The 17,428-nt window shown below is 41.4% G+C and overlaps 1 protein-coding gene across 2 annotated transcripts in view; it reads left to right on the top strand.

The window, feature by feature from the left end:
- ARFGEF1 (ADP ribosylation factor guanine nucleotide exchange factor 1) overlaps positions 1 to 17,428 on the top strand; it is a 148,095-nt gene that overhangs the window by 123,606 nt on the left and 7,061 nt on the right. For both annotated transcript variants that reach the window (XR_002343274.1, XM_001928010.7), the window contains exons 33-34: positions 111 to 183; positions 14,293 to 14,425. Coding sequence is in view for 1 of the 2 variants with exons in the window: in XM_001928010.7 (XP_001928045.1) it covers positions 111 to 183; positions 14,293 to 14,425 (206 nt within the window). In the remaining variant the exon portion in view is untranslated. The remainder of the gene's footprint in view (positions 1 to 110; positions 184 to 14,292; positions 14,426 to 17,428) is intronic.

A 17,428-nucleotide genomic window follows, 5' to 3' on the forward strand; every position in this document is an offset into this window, starting at 1 on the left:
TCATTTGTAGGACAACTTGGACTTTCTTCCCAATTCATTTTATTACAAATTATGTTGGATGTGGCATGTTTCACACTCTTGAGTGATTGGTGTGATTTGGTATTTTAAAGGCTCTTGACCTGGCGCCCCGCTTCTGGAGAAACTGCTCCCCCACCTCTGTCTCCTGTGAATGAAAAACAGTTGGTAAGTTTTAATAAATAAAGTATATTTAAAATTATTTAACTGTTTCTTGTAATTTTACTATTGGCAAGTTCTTTTATATGAGCTCAGCCCTTTTTAAAAGATGGCATAAAATATAGATGATCTGAGATACAGAGTAAAATGATTTCAAGAGTGCAAGAGGCAGGTGCCAGATTATATACAGATTTACATACGAAGCTGAAGATACTATTGGATATTATTCTATTTAAACTTTGAATTTGGATATAATTTCACCTTAAAGGAAAGTTACAAAAGCAGTATAAAGAATTCTATTATACCCTTCTTTATTCTATTTAAACTTTGAATTTGGATATAATTTCACCTTAAAGGAAAGTTACAAAAGCAGTATAAAGAATTCTATTATACCCTTCTTCACCTGGCATTATTTATTTCATAGGTCTGCCATTACAAATTACTACAGAGTTAGCAGCTTAAAACAATAGAAATTTATTCTCTCATGGTTCTGGAGGCCATAGGTGCAAACTAAAGCCATCAGCAGGGCCACATTCCCTCCCAAGGTGCTCGGGGAGAATCCTCCTTCGCTTCTTCCAGCTTCTCATGACTCTGACAACCCTGGGCGTTCCTTGGCTTGTGCATGCATCCATCGTTCCGTTCTCGCCTCCATCTTTACATAGCTCTGTGTGTCAAACCTATCTCTCCTTTCTCTTTGAAGGACTGGTTGTTAGATTTAGGGTTCGCCCTGAAGTCAGAATGGCCTCATCTCAAGATCCTTAACTTTAAAGACCCTGTTTCCGTATAGTTTTCATAAGTACCAAAGGTTAGAGCTTGAACTCACTTTTTGGGGGCCACTGTTTAACCCATTACAGTCTACTCTCTGGTGCCCACAAATTCATGTCTGTCTTTAGATGAAAGACATTTACTCCATCCTAGCATCCCCCAAAATCTCAATCTGTAGCATCAGCACAAAGTCCAAAATCTCATCTAAATATCATCATATCAAAAGTTCTAAATCTTAATCATCTAAGTCATCCGTATCAGTTGTATGTAGTCTGTTCTGGAGCAAAATTTCATCTGTGGAACTTTGAACTTAGAAAACAAATTTATCTGCTTGTAAAATACAATGATGTACAAGCATAGGACAAACATTCTTATTCTAAAAGGGAAAATTTGGAAAAAATAAAAGGGTCACTGGTTCTAATAAGCAAGTTTAAAACCCAGGAGGGCAAATTCATTAAGTTTCAAGGCCTAAAGTTAATCTCTGTGGCCTGATACTCTGCCCTGCCCTCCAGGCCCATGGCTTCTCCCTCTGGTCCTGCAGCTTTGCCCTCTGAATCATTCTTCCTTTTTGTTGTTGTTCTTGTTTTTTGCTTTTTAGGACCACCGCAGCATATGGAGGTTTCCAGGCTAGGGGTCCAGTTAGAACTCTAGCTGCCAGCCTACGGCACAACCACAGCAACTCAGGATCCAAACTGCATCTGCGACCTACACCACAGCGCCTGGCAACGCCAGATCCTTAATCCACTGAGCGAGGCCCAGGATGGAAACCGCACCTTCATCAATACTAGTTGGATTCATTTCCGCTGCACCACAGTGGGAACTCCAGTTCTTCCTTTTCTTAAAGGTTACCATATGTGTGCAGCCAAGGAGCTCTCAGCCCATTTCTTGCCTGTCAAATCTCAGAAGCCTGATAGCCTTCCTTCATTTCATCTTTTTTTCCTGTCTCTTAGTCCAGGCTGGGTTTCTACTGGTCTGTTGTTCTCAGAATCCTGTGCCTATCCAGAGAATCCACACTATCAACAAATCCTTCCTAGATAACCCATCTCTCTTCTTGACTTCTGTTGAGATGTTTGAGTGGAAGCCCTGGTCACTTATCTAATCTCTGCAGCAGACAGTTCTCCACTATCCACAGTCTGCTTTCCAACAGTGTGCTTCCCGTCTTAGTAGTTGGGACAGATGAAGATTCCCCATCTGAAGTGCTAGTTTTTGTTTTGGGGGTTTGTTTGTTTGTTTTTTGCTTAACAGTTCCTTCCTCAGTGCATCTCTTTATTCTTACATTTTTCTAATCACCGAGAAAAAACCCGGCCACACCAACACTTTGCTTAGAAATCTTCTCAGCTGTTTATACAAGTTTCTCACTTACAAGTTCTGCTTTCTACTTAGTAGTACAATACAGTTGAGCCTAATTTTCTGCTACTCACACCAAGGATCACCATCCTTCCAGTATCCAGTAACATGTTCCTGATTTCCTTCTGAGATCTCACTGTGTTTCTCTCTGCATTCTGTTCATGTATTCTTTAGAATGGTTGAAGCTTATCTACCTCGAATTTCACTTCCTTCAGAATCCTCACCAGAATTAAGTTTAACGCCCACACTTCTGTTAACGGTCTCTTCAAGGCAATTGAGGTTTTTTTCTGTCATATGTCTCAGAACTCTTCTACTGTCTACCATTACCCAAGCCAAAGCCACTTTCACTTTTTTTTTTTTTTTCTTTTTTTCTTTTCAGGGCCATACCCAAGGCATATGGAAGTTCCCAGGCTAGGGGTCAACACCCTTAGCCATAGCCACGCTGGATCTGAGCTGAGTTTGTGACAGCTTGTGGCAACGCTAGGTCCTTAACCCACTGAGAGAGGCCAGGGATCAAACCCACATCCTCATGGATACTAATCTGGTTCTTAATCTACTGAGCCACAGTAGGAACTCCCACTTCCACATTTTTAGGTGTTCAGTATAGCAGCACCCACTTCATGGTACTAAAATCTTTATCATTCAGTGTTGTACCAGAGAAATGGAGAAGATACCTACATTTGTGTCTGTTTCTTTAGGTGTGTGTGTGTGTGGGGGGGGTAATACATGTATGTAATACATGTAAGTATATGTATCTCTATCCCCACCACAATTTCAAGGTATTGGCTTAGGCAGTTGTGGAGGCTGGCGAGTTTGAAACGTGTAGGACAAGTGGTCAGGCTAGAAAGTCTTGGGCAGCTTTGGTCAGTAGGCACAGCTTCTTCAGGAAAGTCTGTTTTGTCCTTAAGGCCTTTCAACGGCTGGGATGAGACTAGACTCATATTACAGAGAATGATCACCTTTGCTTTAACTCATAAGTGTAGATTTGTTCATCACCTCTACAAAATTGCTTCACAGCAGCATGTGGATTAATGTTGAACGACTAGATTCTATAGCCTAGCCAAATTGACGTATAAAACTAGGCATCACACCAAGTTTGCTTCACTGTTATCCTTTTACTGCATTTGCTTTGTTATTTCTACCCTCCCTCTTTTGCTCTCATTTCCCCACCTCACCACATACATTTTTATGGATTCTTTGAAGGTAATTTAAGATGCCCTCCCCTATCTCCAAAGTTTTTAGTGTGTTTTCCTTAAAATAAATAAATGCATATATTTTTTTTTCCCACAGTGTAATTAACAAAATAGGGAATGACCATTGAAATAATATTGTAATCGGACCTTATTCAAGTTTCTGGGGAGTTCCCGTCGTGGCGCGGTGGTTAACGAATCCGACTAGGAACCATGAGGTTGCGGGTTCGGTCCCTGGCCTTGCTCAGTGGGTTAACGATCCGGCGTTGCCGTGAGCTGTGGTGTAGGTTGCAGACGCGGCTCGGATCCCGCGTTGCTGTGGCTCTGGTGTAGGCCGGTGGCTACAGCTCCGATTCGACCCCTAGCCTGGGAACCTCCATATGCCGCGGAAGCAGCCCAAAGAAATAACAAAAAAAGACAAAAAAAAAAAAAAAGTTTCTGCTGTTCTCCCACCATTGTCATAGAATTTTAAACCCAGGAAACCAGAGGTAACAAATTAATACCCAGTGACCTGATTTGTCCCACACCACTTTTTAAATTTCTTAACTAATTGTCAATGGCTGAAACTTGGCTTTCACAGAAGACTACCACTCTGAATGTCTCTAGAGAGCTGTGACATCTGGCTTATCGAGCCCACATGGCTCTGTGACCCTGATCTTCTGGAGCTGTCCACTCATGGCAGACTCTAGCACACAGGGCATTCTGTTTCTAGCCCAGGATGAGCTTGCTCTCGCTTTTGTTGTTCTTAAATTTGGCCCACTCCTTGCTTGCCTGGTTGGGCTTTTGTTTTGTCCCCTCTGCTGTATAGTGCAGTAATTGGCAGGGTGGGCTGTGATCGCAGACTCCAGAGCAAATCCTGGCTCTGCCCTGACTGGGCAGAGTTTAGTGAATTCCTTAGGCTCATGTTAGCGTGAGTCTTGGTTAAGAATTAGATGAGGTGCTGCACACGGAGTTGTTGAAAGAGCCTGGGGCGGGTGAGCACTCAGGACTCCGCTTCTTGCTGGGCTGATGGCTGAGCCTGTCAGGCCCCTCTTGGAGGTGAGGCTGCCCTGACTTCACATCTAGCCTTGTGCTATCTGCCTGTTGCTGCTGCCACTGCTGAAATCTACCATTTTCTTCACACTGCTTTCTTTCTCTTCTCTGTACTACTTAGATTTTGCCAGTAAGTTGTGTTATCCTGACTGCCATTCTCAGCTGAATCATTTTTTGTTGTGCACTCAAAGACTGCTTTTTAAAAATCAGAAATAGAATAGTACCCAATCACTATAAAACAATATTTTTTTGACCAGTACATAACAATATAGGGCAAAAAAATAGGAATCTCTTATTATACTGCCCCCTCTAACCTCAACTCCAGTATTTACTACTGGTATATATTCTTCCTTCTGTTTTCTGTACATTTATGTATTTATTAAATATAATTTATGTGGTCTTTTTTTAAATTTATTTTTCCGCTGTACAGCATGGGGGCCAAGATACACTTACATGTATACATTTTTTTTCCCACCCTTCGTTCTGTTACAATATAAGTATCTAGATATAGTTCTCAATGCTACTCAGCAGGATCTCATTGCAAATCCATTCCAAGTTGTATCTGATAACCCCAAGCTCCTGATCCCTCCCACTCCCTCCCTCTCCCCCTGGGCGGCCACAAGTCTATTCTCCAGGTCCATGATTTTCTTTTCTATGGAAATGTTCATTTGTGCTGTATATTAGATTCCAGTTATAAGTGAAATCATATGGTATTTGTCTTTGTCTTTCTGACTTATTTCACTCAGTATGAGAGTCTCTAGTTCCACCCATGTTGCTATAAATGGTATTATGTCATTCTTTTTTTTGGCTGAATAGTATTCCATTGTGTATATATACCACATCTTCCTAATCCAGTCATCTGTTGATGGACATTTAGTTTGTTTCCATGTCCTGGCTATTGTGAATAGTGCTGCAATGAACGTGTGGGTGCATGCGTCTATTTAAGTAGAGTTTTGTCCATATATATGCCAAAGAGTGGGATTGCAGGGTCATATGGAAGTTCTATGTATAGATTTCTAAGGTATCTCCAAACTGTTCTCCATAGTGGCTGTACCAGTTTACATTCCCACCAACAGTGCAGAAGGGTTCCCTTTTCTCCACAACCCCTCCAGCACTTGTTATTTGTGGACTTATTAATGATGGCCATTCTGACTGGTGTGAGGTGGTATCTCATGGTAGTTTTGATTTGCATTTCTCTTATAATCAGCAATGTTGAGCATTTTTTCATGTGTTTGTTGGCCATCTGTATATCTTCCTTGGAGAACAGTCTATTCAGGTCTTTTGCCCATTTTTCCATTGGGTGATTGGCTTTTTTGCTGTTGAGTTGTATAAGTTGCTTGTATATTCTAGAGATTAAGCACTTGTCTGTTGCATCGTTTGAAACTATTTTCTCCCATTCTGTAAGTTGTCTTTTTGTTTTCTTTTGGGTTTCCTTTGCTGTGCAAAAGCTTTTCAGTTTGATTAGGTCCCACTGGTTTATTTTTGCTCTTATTTCTGTTGCTTTGGGAGACTGACCTGAGAAAATATTCATGATGTTGATGTCAGTGAGTGTTTTGCCTATGTTCTCTTCTAGGAGTTTGATGGTGTCTTGTTTCATATTTAAGTCTTTAAACCATTTTGAGTTTATTTTTGTGCATGATGTGAGGGTGTGTTCTAATTTCATTGCTTTGCATGCAGCTGTCCAGGTTTCCCAGCAATGCTTGCTGAATAGACTTTGTTTTTTCCCATTTGATGTTCTTGCCTCCCTTGTCAAAGATTAATTTACCATAGGTGTCAGGGTTTATTTCTGGGTTCTCTCTTCTGTTCCATTGGTCTGTCTGTCTGTGTTGATACCAGTACCACACTGTTTTGATGACTGTGGCTTTGTAATATTGCTTGATGTCTGGGAGAGTTATGCCCCCTGCTTGGTTTTTGTTTCTCAGGATTGCTTTGGCAATTCTGGGTCTTTTGTGGTTCCATATAAATGTTTGGATTGTTTGTTCTAGTTCTGTGAAAAATGTCATGGGTAATTTGATAGGGATTGCATTGAATATGTAGATTGCTTTGGGTAGTATGGCCATTTTTACAATACTGATTTTTCCAATCCATGAACATGGAATATCTTTCCATTTCTTTACATCTTCTTTAATTTCTTTGATTAAAGTTTTATAGTTCTCAGCATATAAATCCTTTACCTCCTTGGTCAGGTGTATTTGGAGGTATTTGATTTTGTGAGGTGCAATTTTAAAAGGTATTGTATTTTTGCATTTCTTTTCTAATATTTCATTGTTGGTATATAGAAGTGCAACTGATTTCTGAATGTTAATCTTATATCCTGCAACTTTGCTGAATTTATTAATCAGTTCAAGTAGTTTTTGGGTTGAGTCCTTAGGGTTTTCATGTCATCTGCATACAGTGACAGTTTTGTCTCTTCTCTTCCTATTTGGATGCCTTTTATTTCTTTTGTTTGTCTGATTGCTGTGGCTAAGACTTCCAAAACTATGTTGAAGAGCAATGGTGAGAGTGGGCATCCCTGTCTTGTTCCAGATTTGAGTGAGAAGGCTTTCAGTTTTTCTCCATTGAGTATTTTATTATATTTGCTGTGGGTTTATCATAAATGGCTTTGATTATGTTCAGGAATGTTCCCTCTATACCCACTTTGGCGAGAGTCTTGATCATGAATGGATGTTGGACTTCGTCACATGCTTTTTCTGCATCTATTGAGATGATCATATGGTTTTTGACTTTTCTTTTGTTAATGTGGTGTATGACGTTGATCGATTTGCGTATGTTGAACCATCCTTGTGCACCTGGGATGAACCCTACCTGGTCATGGTGTATGATCTTCTTGATATGTTGTTGGATTCGGTTGGCTAAAATTTTGTTGAGAATTTTTGCGTCTATATTCATCAAAGATATTGGCCCATAGTTTTCTTTTTTTGTGGAACCTTTGTCTGGTTTTGGAATTAGGGTGATGGTGGCATCATAGAATGTCTTTGGGAGTATTCCTTCTTCTTCAACCTTTCGAAAAAGTTTAAGGAGGATGGGCTCCAGATCCTCTTTGTATGTTTGGTAGAATTCGCCTGTGAAGCCATCTGGTCATAGGCTTTTATTTGTAGGGAGTGTTTTTATGACATCTTTAATTTCATTTCTAGTGATTGGTCTGTTCAGTTGGTCTGTTTCTTCTTGATTCAGTTTTGGCAGGCTGTAAGATTCTAGAAAACTGTCCATTTCTTCCAGATTGTCAAATTTGTTGGCATATAGTTGTTCATAGTATTCTCTTATGGTGTTTTGTATTTCTGCAGAATCCGTTGTGATTTCTCCTTTTTCATTTCTAATTTTGTTTATTTGGGTTCTTTCTCTCCTCTTCTTAGTGAGTCTAGCCAGGGGTTTGTCAATTTTGTTTATCTTTTCAAAGAACCAGCTCTTGGTTTTATTAATTTTCTCTATTGTTTTTTGAATCTCTATTTTATTGATTTCCTCTTTGATCTTTATAATTTCCTTCCTTCTGCTGACTTTAGGTCTTTTTTGTTCTTCTTTTTCTAATTTGTTTAGGTGGTGGGTTAAGTTGTCAATTTGAGATCTTTCTTTTCTGAGAAAGGTCTGCCCCGCTATGAATTTCCCTCTGAGCACTGCTTTTGCAGTGTCCTATAGATTTTGAGAGGTTGTGTCTTCATTATCATTTGTCTCCAGGTATTTTTTAATTTCCGTCTTTATTTTCTCACTGACCCATTGGTTTTTTAGTAGCATGTTGTTTAGTGTCCATGTAGCAGGTTTGTTCTCATTTCTTTTCCTGTGGCTGATTTCTAGTTTCACGCCATTGTGGTCAGAGAAGATGCTTGAAATAACGTCTATGGTTCTAAATTTGTTGAGGTTAGCTTTGTGTCCCAATATGTGGTCGATTCTTGAGAATGTTCCATGTGCATTTGCGAAGAATGTGTATTCTGATTTTTTTGGATGTAGTGTCCTGAAGATGTCAATTAAGTTTAACTTTTCTATTGTTTCCTTTAGGATCTCTGTTGCTTTATTGGTTTTCTGTCTAGAGGATCTGTCCATTGATGTGAGCAGGGTATTAAAGTCTCCTACTATGATTTTTTTCCCATCAATTTCTCCCTTTATGTCTGTTAATATTCGTTGTATGTATCTGGGTGCTGTATTTGGGGCATATATGTTGACGATGGTAACATCCTCTTCTTGGATGGATCCCTTAATCATTAAATAGTGTCCTTCTTTGTCTTTCTTTATGTCTTTTGTTTTAAAGTCAATTTTGTCTGATACGAGTATTGCAACTCCTGCTTTCCTGTCATGTCTATTGGCATGAAATATTTTTTCCCACCCCTTGACTTTCAATCTATATGTGTCCTTTGTCCTAAGGTGAGTTTCTTGTAGGCAGTGGATTGAAGGTTTTTGCTTTTTTATCCACTCAGCCACTCTGTGTCTTTTGTTGGAGCATTCAGTCCATTGACATTTAAGGTGATAATTGATGGATGATTATTTATTGCCATTTTAAACCTCATGTTCCAGTTGATTCTATGATTCTCCATTCTTCTTTTTTTTTTTTTTTTTTTTTTTTTGGTTGGATGGTCTCCAATTGTTTTCTGCTTGAGTGTTTTTCTTTTCATTTTTTGTAAATGCAGTGTTTGGTTTTGATTTGTGGTTGCCCTGTTTTTAAAGAATGCTAACCCCTTCCTATAATTATGTTTTTTAGCCTGATGGTCCTGTAGGTTCAAGCACTTCATTACCATACTAAAATTAAGAAGAGAAACAGACAGAGAAAGAAAGAAAAGAAAAAAAAATGTTTAAAAAAGAGAATTTATTTCCTCACACCCCTTGCCCACATTTTATGATTTTTGATGACTCTTTTTTTTTTTTTCTTTTTACTTTTATTTTGTTTTAAACATGTTCATGATTAAATCTGTATGCCGACTTATCTGAGTGACTGCTCCCTGATTGTGGCTTTCTCATTCCTTTCTTTTTGGTTTAGAGAAGCCCTTTCAATATTTCTTTTAGCCTGGGTTTTGTATTGCTGTATTCTTTTAGCTTTTGTTTGTTGGAAAAAATTTTTATTTCCCCTTCTATTTTAAATGATATTCTTGCTGGATAGAGTATTCTAGGTTGCGTATTTTTTCCTTTTAGCACTTTAAATATCTCTTGCCATTCCCTCCTGGCCTGTAGAGTTTCTGAAGAGAAATCAGCTGATAATCTTATGGAAGTTCCCTTATAGGTAACATTTTGCTTTTCTCTTGCTGCCTTTAGGATCCTCTCTTTATCATTAACTTTTGCCATTTTTATTATAATGTGTCTTGGTGTGGGTCTGTTTGAGTTCAACTTGTTTGGGGCCCTCTGTGCTTCCTGTATCTTGAAATCAGTATCCTTTAGATTTGCGAAGTTTCCAGTGATAATTTCTTCAAATATATTTTCCATCCCCTTATCTTTTTCTACTCCTTCTGGAATTCCTGTTATGCGTAGATTGGCCTGCTTTGTATTATCCCATAGGTCTCTTAAATTGCTTTCATGTTTTTTCATTTGGTTTTCTGTCTGCTGTCCTGTTTGGGTGATTTCCATTATTCTATCTTCCACATCACTAATTTGTTCTTCTGCATTATTCATTCTGGTTTTTACTGCCTGTAGTTCTGTTTGTATCTCTGCAAATGAATGTTCTAGTTTTTCTTGGCTCCTCCTTATATTTTCTAGTTCCTTTCTGAGGGCATCTGCATTACTGTTCATATCTTAATTCCTTCAGTATTTTAACTATTTCCCTTTTGAAGTCCAAGTCTGTCATACTGCAGAGGTCTATTTCATTGTTGACTGCTTTAGGTGACATCTCCTGTTGGTTTAACTGGGAGTAGTTTCTCAGCTTCATCTTGCTTGTTGTTTTCTTTTTCTTGGTGGAGTTGTACTCCCCGTGGCCAGACAGGGTTTGCCTTGGCACTGCTGTGGAATGCTTCCTGGGGGCTGGCGTTGTTGGTTGTCTTCTTTGAGGCAGCATGGGTTTTCTTGGGGGTGGGCAGGGCTGACAGGGTCTCTCTGAAGCAAAGGAAGACTTCCTGAGGGCACTGCAATGGAAGCAGATTTCACGCGGCTGGGCAGAGCTTGCTCTGGTGTTACTGGGCTGTAGGGCTCTTCCAGGGGGCTGGCGGTGCTGGTCAGCTGTTCCACGGGAGTGCAGCACCCTCCAAGGGCGGGAGCAGCCAGCTGGGCCGCTGAGAACCCAAGGGACTCTTCCCCAAGGCAGCAGGATTTGGCAGGATCACAGGGCAGCGGAGGCAGATTTTGCACAGCCGAGCCGAGCTTGTACTAGCTTTTCTGGGCTGCGAGCCTTTTCCCGGGGGCTGGTGGTGCTGGGTGCTGCTCTGCAGGGGTGTAGCCCCTGCAGTGGTCAGCTTCCTGCAGATGGTGAGGCCAGCCCTCCAGGATGGCAGGCAGCCTCAGGTCCGGTGCCCTCACACAGGGGAGGGGGAGGGGCGATGCACTGAGAAGTACAACTTTCTGATAGCTGGTGGGTGAGTGAGCTCACTGTGGTGTGGGGAGTATTCTCTGGTGGCCCACCCCTCCTCCTCTGCCCTCCCCAACACTGGCGCCTTGTCTCTCCTTCAGATCCAGCTCTTCTCCCAGGTTCCCTGTGATGTGGCTTTCCACCCCCCAGCCCTTAGCGTATTGCGCCCTGCACCCTCAACACTCAGCTTCCTAGTCTCCCAGGCAGTATCTGCCCTGAGAACTGGACAGACTGGTTCCTGGTCCCTCAAGCAGTCTCAGCACTGCCCACCCCAGCCTGATCCTGGGGACTAACATCTGGAGCCGAGGTCTCAGTGCCCAGCCCCCACCCAAGCGTCTCAGTTTTTGGTAACTGTGCCAGTCGTTCAGATGATCTGTTCGGTTCTCACTCTGCTTTTCGGAACTCAGAGTTACTGCTGCGCTCTTCTCTGCATCTGGAGATCCCTCCGATTCAGTTGATCTTTCCGTCGAGTAGGTGACTTCTCAGGGTGTGGGATCCCTGAGAAGGGTGTGGGGATCTCCTCCACAGTTCCCTTTTGGAAGCGCCCGTCCAGCTCCGATTCCCCTTCTCTCACTCTCCTCTTTTCTCTTCTTTTACTCTGTTATGTCACGAGATTTTTTTGCCATTTTTGGAGTTTAGGTTCTTCTGCCAGCTATTAATTGCTGTTCTGTGCGAGTCGTTTAACCTGTAGATGTGTTTTTTTAGTGTGTGTGTTTGTGGGAGAGGGCGAGTGTGTCCCCCTTGTCTTCCACCATCTTGCCTTTTTTCCTATATGGTCTTTTTAATCGACTTTTATTTGGAGAATAACTTTTTGAAATATCTAAGACATGTGTCCAACTCAATAAATAAAGGTTTCTTTCACAAAAGCCCCTCCTTTTCCACTGGAGGCTTTTTTTTTTCCCCTGCATCCGTGGCATGTGGAATTCCCAGGCCAGGAACTGAACCCATGCCGCAGTTGCAGTCTGTGCCACAGCTGCAGCAACACTGGATCCTTAACCTGCTGCACCGTATGGGAACTTCCAAGAGTCCCTTTGGTTTAAAAAAATTTTTTAGTGAAATATAGTTGATTTACAGTTTTGTGTTTCAGGTGTACAGCAAAGAATGTACATGTTCTTTTCAGATTCTTTTCCACTATAGGTTACTACAGGATATTGAATGTAGTTCCCCATGCTATACCATAGGTCCCTGTTGTTTCTCTATTTTATATACAGTAGTGTATAGCTGCTAATCCCAAACTTCTAATTTATCCCCTCCCCCCTTTCCCCTTTGGTAACCTTAAGTTTGTTTTCTTTGTCCGTAACTCTGTTTTGTAAATAAGTTCATTTGTGTAATTTTTTTAGATTCCACATATAAGTGATACCATATGGTATTTGTCTTTATCTTTCTGACTGACTTCACTTAGTATAATAATCTCTGGGTCCATCTGTGTTGCTACAAATGGCATTATTTCATTCTTTTTTATGACTGAGTAGTATTCCATTGTATACATACCATATCTTCTTCATCCCTTCCTAGCCCACGGCATATGGAGGCTCCCAGGCAAGGGGTCCAGTCAAAGCTACAGCTGCTGGCCTACGTCACAGCCTCAGCAACGCCAGATCCAAGCCGCATCTGCATCCTATACCACAGTTCACAGTGATGCTGGATCCTTAACCCATTGAGAGAGGCCAGGGATCAAACTCGAGTCTTCGTGGATGCTAGTCCAGTTCGCTAACTGCTGAGCCACGATAGGAACTCCTCCATTCCTTTCTTCACAAACATTTAAGATGCTTCAATGTAAAGAGTCCTTTTTCAAAGGGGAAGTGTGTACAAACTAACTTGTGGAGGCAAAACTGTTTTAAAAAATGCAAAGATTACCAAAGAATCATCCTCATTTACACTGGTTGATCAGAAGAAATGAGAGAGCAATATGCATAATATTTAAAAGTTCTTTTAATACAGAGGAGAATTTTTACACCCCCAATACTGTGACCTAGTTTTTGTGTATACTTAGTTTTCTAGGGAGAAACTTCTTAGAAATCATCAGAATGTTCAAAAAAAGCCAAGGACCAAAAAAAATATTTTTTAAACCGGTGCTTTATCTTCAGTAAGATAATACAAGTCTAATTCTATCAAAAATTTGTCCCTTAAAATATACTTGTTAAAGTAAATTAAAATTCATTACATTAATTAAAAATTAGAGACACTTGTTTTTTATAGTTAATTTTTAAATATTCCCTAAAGGATTTATAAATTTCTAAAAGTTGATATATGCATTCTTACATTAAGTTTTTATTTAAAGATGTGTTTTAGGCTATCATGGTCAAATAAATTACCCAAATCTTTTTTGGATCCGTATAAATATTGTTAAAAACCTCTTATATGTTAAACACTTAGAACAATATAACAGTAATAATACGGTTTAGATGGGTGCAGTTCTTCACTGTTCAAAAGGTATTTTCACATTTGATTCATCTTGGGAACACAGACCCCTATCCTTTAAGAAACCCAGGTGAGGTTGTTTTCCAGGTAGGACTGTTACGTCAGAGTCTCAGATCCTCTTGAAACCAGGTTCTGTCTTCTGAGTGTGCTGCCTGCTGGGACCAGGTAAAGCCGGGAGAGTAGTGATAACATCTGACACTGCTCAGGTCTTGCATTTATTACCAAACCCTTATCAACCTGCAAGGAAAGTGTCATCTCCATTGTCAGATCAGAAAACCTCACCTCAGGAAGATTCACTGCTTTCCAAGGGTACATGTAACTGGAGCTGGATTCTGGTGGGGCTCTGTTGGACTTGGACGTCAGCATCTCATCTTGTATCACTCTCCTCCTTGGCACCTTCTCACTGACCTCACTGGTCACTGGTTTCTCAAGTGAAAGAACAGCCTTCCCTAAAGCACCCCCTTCAAATCTTCACTGGGCCCAGCCTTCCCAAAGCTGGCCCATATCCTCCCACCCCTGCCCTGTACCCACCACGAGTGGGTTCTCTTTAGGTTCCATGATAGGTTCCATGATAGTTCATAGGTAGTGCTGACTAGCGTTTCTACATAGTGAGGCTTAGCATTTTTATCTGTTGCTCTTGGGTGGTATCAGGCCTAAGCTCAGTGAGGATCAGAAAGGAAACTTTCCTCTTAAAGATTATCAGCTTTTATCCATGTATAGGTAATATTGCATAATTTTCTCATTATGACCATAGTCACAGTGTACAATGTCATTTTCATAGGAACACCAAGTAATTTTTTTTTAAAAAAAAGAACAGTGTAATTGAAACTATTTTCATCGTTAACCTTTATTCATTGTACTTAAAATTTTTTTTTTTTATTTTACCAGGATACGGTTTCACAGAAATCTGTAGATATTCATGATTCTATTCAGCCAAGATCTGCAGATAATAGACAGCAAGCTCCATTGGCTTCTGTCTCTACTGTGAATGAGGAAGCCAGCAAAATTAAATCCATAGCAAGTGAGTTATTTCTCTTAATAAAAATTGTGTATTTTGTTTTATATAGGCAAGATACAGAATTTTTACTTTTAATAACAGACATATACTGTAATTGGTTGTGTGGTCATTTGGTTACTGTGTTTGCTCCATTTTGGACACCCTGATGGGTGCTGTCCAGCAGATGGCCAGGAACACGGAGAACACCTGCAATACCAGTTGTTTCTACTGTGCTCTCAGCTGATGCTCTCAGCACAGAGGTTTCCTCTTCATCCCCTTCTGCGTATCAGTCCATTGTTCTTTCTGCAGAAATGGGCCTGGCAGGCCTTCTTCCGCCCCTCAGGGAGGGGAGAGGGTGAGGGGCCAGGGCTTCCGGGGGAGCAGCCTTCTGTGCACCTGCAGCCCCCCAGCTCCCAAGCTCCCTACTTCTCCCGGCACCTTCTTAAGTGCTTTTCACAAAGAAGGGGAAACTTAAAGGGTGTCCGTTTCCTTTACTGAAGGGAAGTTACAACCCTGAGGAAAGCCTGACTCCTCCCTGGAGGGAAACAGACAACCTGAATGGCTTCCTCAAATTGAGGTGGAATTTATGTAACAGAAGTAACTTTTTTTAAGTGAACAATTGGGTAGCTTCTAGTACATTCACAGTGTAGTGCCATCACCACATCTGCCTAGTTACCAAACATTCCTAGGCCCCCAAAGAAGGGCCCAGAATCATCATGCCCTTGCTCCCCTTCTCCCCTCCCCAGCCTCTAGAAACCACCCACCTGCTTTCTGGGTCTGCGCATTTGCACGTTCTGCACATTTCATAGAGACAGAATCACACAATGTGACTTTAGTTTAGCATAATGTTTTCAGGGTTCATCCACATTGTAAAATGGATTAGTAGTTCATACCTTTTTATAGTTATAATTGTTATATGTGTAGATATACCACATTTTGTTTATCCTTTTATCTGTTGATGGCTATTTGGGTTTATGGCACCTTTTAGTTACAATGAATAATGCTGCTGTGAATATCTGTATACAAGTACTGTTTGACTACCTGATTTTAATTCTTTTGGGTGTATCCCCAGGGGTGGAATTGCTGGGTCTTGTGATAATTCTATGCTTAACTTTTTGAGGAACTCCTAAAATATGTTCCACAGTGGCTGCACCATTTTATGTTCCCACCAGTAATTCTGGTTTTGCCCCATCCTCACAAAAATTTATTTCTTCCTTTCCTTTCTTTTCTTTTTAATATCCTAGTGGGTTTAAAGTGTTTTCTCATTGGTTTTACTCTGCATTTCCCTAATGATTAATGAGGTTGAGTATTTTTTCATGGGCTTATTGGCCATTTGTATATCTTTGAAGGAATAGCTATTCCTCTCCTGTGCTCGCTTTTATTTGGGTTGTTTGTCTTTTGTTATTGAGTTATAAGAGTTTGTTATATACTCTGGGTGTTACACCCACATCAGATATGTTATCTGCAGATATTTATCTTCTCCCATCCATTGTCTAGGTTATCTTTTCATTTCTTTTTTTTTTTTTTTTTTGCTTTTTAGGGCCGCTTCCCACGACATATGGAGGTTCCCAGGCTAGGAGTTGAATCAAAGCTGTAGCTGACAGCCTCCACCACAGCTATAGGAACACTGGATCCGAGCCACACCACAGCTCACAGCAGCGCCTGATCCTTAACCCACTGAGTGAAGCCAGGGATCGAACCTACAACCTCATGGTTCCTAGTTGGATTCATTTCTGCTGTGCCACAATGGGAACTCGCATCTTTTCATTTCTTACTGATGATGTTCTGTGATGTACAAAAGTTTAAAATTTTGATAAATCCCCATGTAGCTACTATTTTTATTCCTGTTGATCATGCTTTGGGTGCCATAGTTAGGGATCCATTGCCAAATCTGAGGTCACGAAGATTTTTTCCCAGTGTTTTCTTCTGAGAGTTTTATGTGTATAGCTCTTACATTTAGGTAACTGATCCATTTTCAGGGAGTTTTTATTAATCCTAAGTGCATTTGAAAGGAGCCTCCAGCTTCAGTCCCTATGTCTTGCTGCTTAGAAGGGAGATAGGTGGTGAGTGGCCCATTTTCATTTTCACTCCTATTCTCTGGAGAACAGCATGGCTCGTGCAAGAGTCCCTAACAGCCTCAGTCTGCACTGGACAGAGCTGCAAGGACACGGCTTTGCTGTTGCTCACCCCAGGACTGAACTGAAATGCATGTAGCTCTGTAGGGAAGGACGCGGTGGGAAAGTTTCTACTCGCTGATCCAGTACAGACCTTTAAACTGGAGAGAGGAATGTGCTGCTCTCCCTGGCCAGAGGCTCCTCTTTCCTTCCTCCTTCCACCCACCTCCAAGTCCTTTAGAAAGTGTCACCATGCCCCCATGCCCCCTTCACTCAGCGAATGAAGGAGGTGGCTCCACTTGAGGAGGAGGTGACCAACGTGACCTGCAGGCGGCGGCTCTCATCCCTTCTCCTCACTCTGGGAAACCGCCACTGCTCTGGCTGGTCTCCACTCCCAGTCCCGAATCATTCATCTCCGCCTAGTTTGCCCCCGGTCCTATGGTGACACTGAGAAAGGGTTGCCTAACCTGACCCTTGGCGGTGTCAACCTTTGTGAAGGAGATTTGTCCAAATAGGTGCTGTCCCGAAAGCATGCTGCTGGTCCTGGCCACTGAAGCTGAAGTTGGGCTCCTCCTCCAGTTCTGAAATGAGCCCAGGGCAAGGAGAGGCCTCCCTCAGTCTCTTCTGGGCCTGGCTCCCAGCTGGCCTGCAGCTCTGAGGCCCAGATCAGAGCCAATGAGAGCATGTCCTCAGACCCCAACCTCTTCCCACATCCCTCCAAGGGCCTGGGGCTGCAGGAGTCTCCCACTCCAGGTGCAGAGAGTATTTTTGTGCCTTGAATGCAGAGAGAATTTTTGTGCCAGGAAGGGACAGTGTGGGACTTTGGGGTGTCTTGGATTTCTAGTGTTTCCTGACTTGAGATTTAGTCTAAGAATACAGCAGCATTTCTAGAAAGGAGCCTTTATCAGTGACC

This window comes from Sus scrofa, chromosome 4 (assembly GCF_000003025.6).
Source record: "Sus scrofa isolate TJ Tabasco breed Duroc chromosome 4, Sscrofa11.1, whole genome shotgun sequence".
NCBI classification, from domain to species: Eukaryota; Metazoa; Chordata; class Mammalia; order Artiodactyla; family Suidae; genus Sus; species Sus scrofa.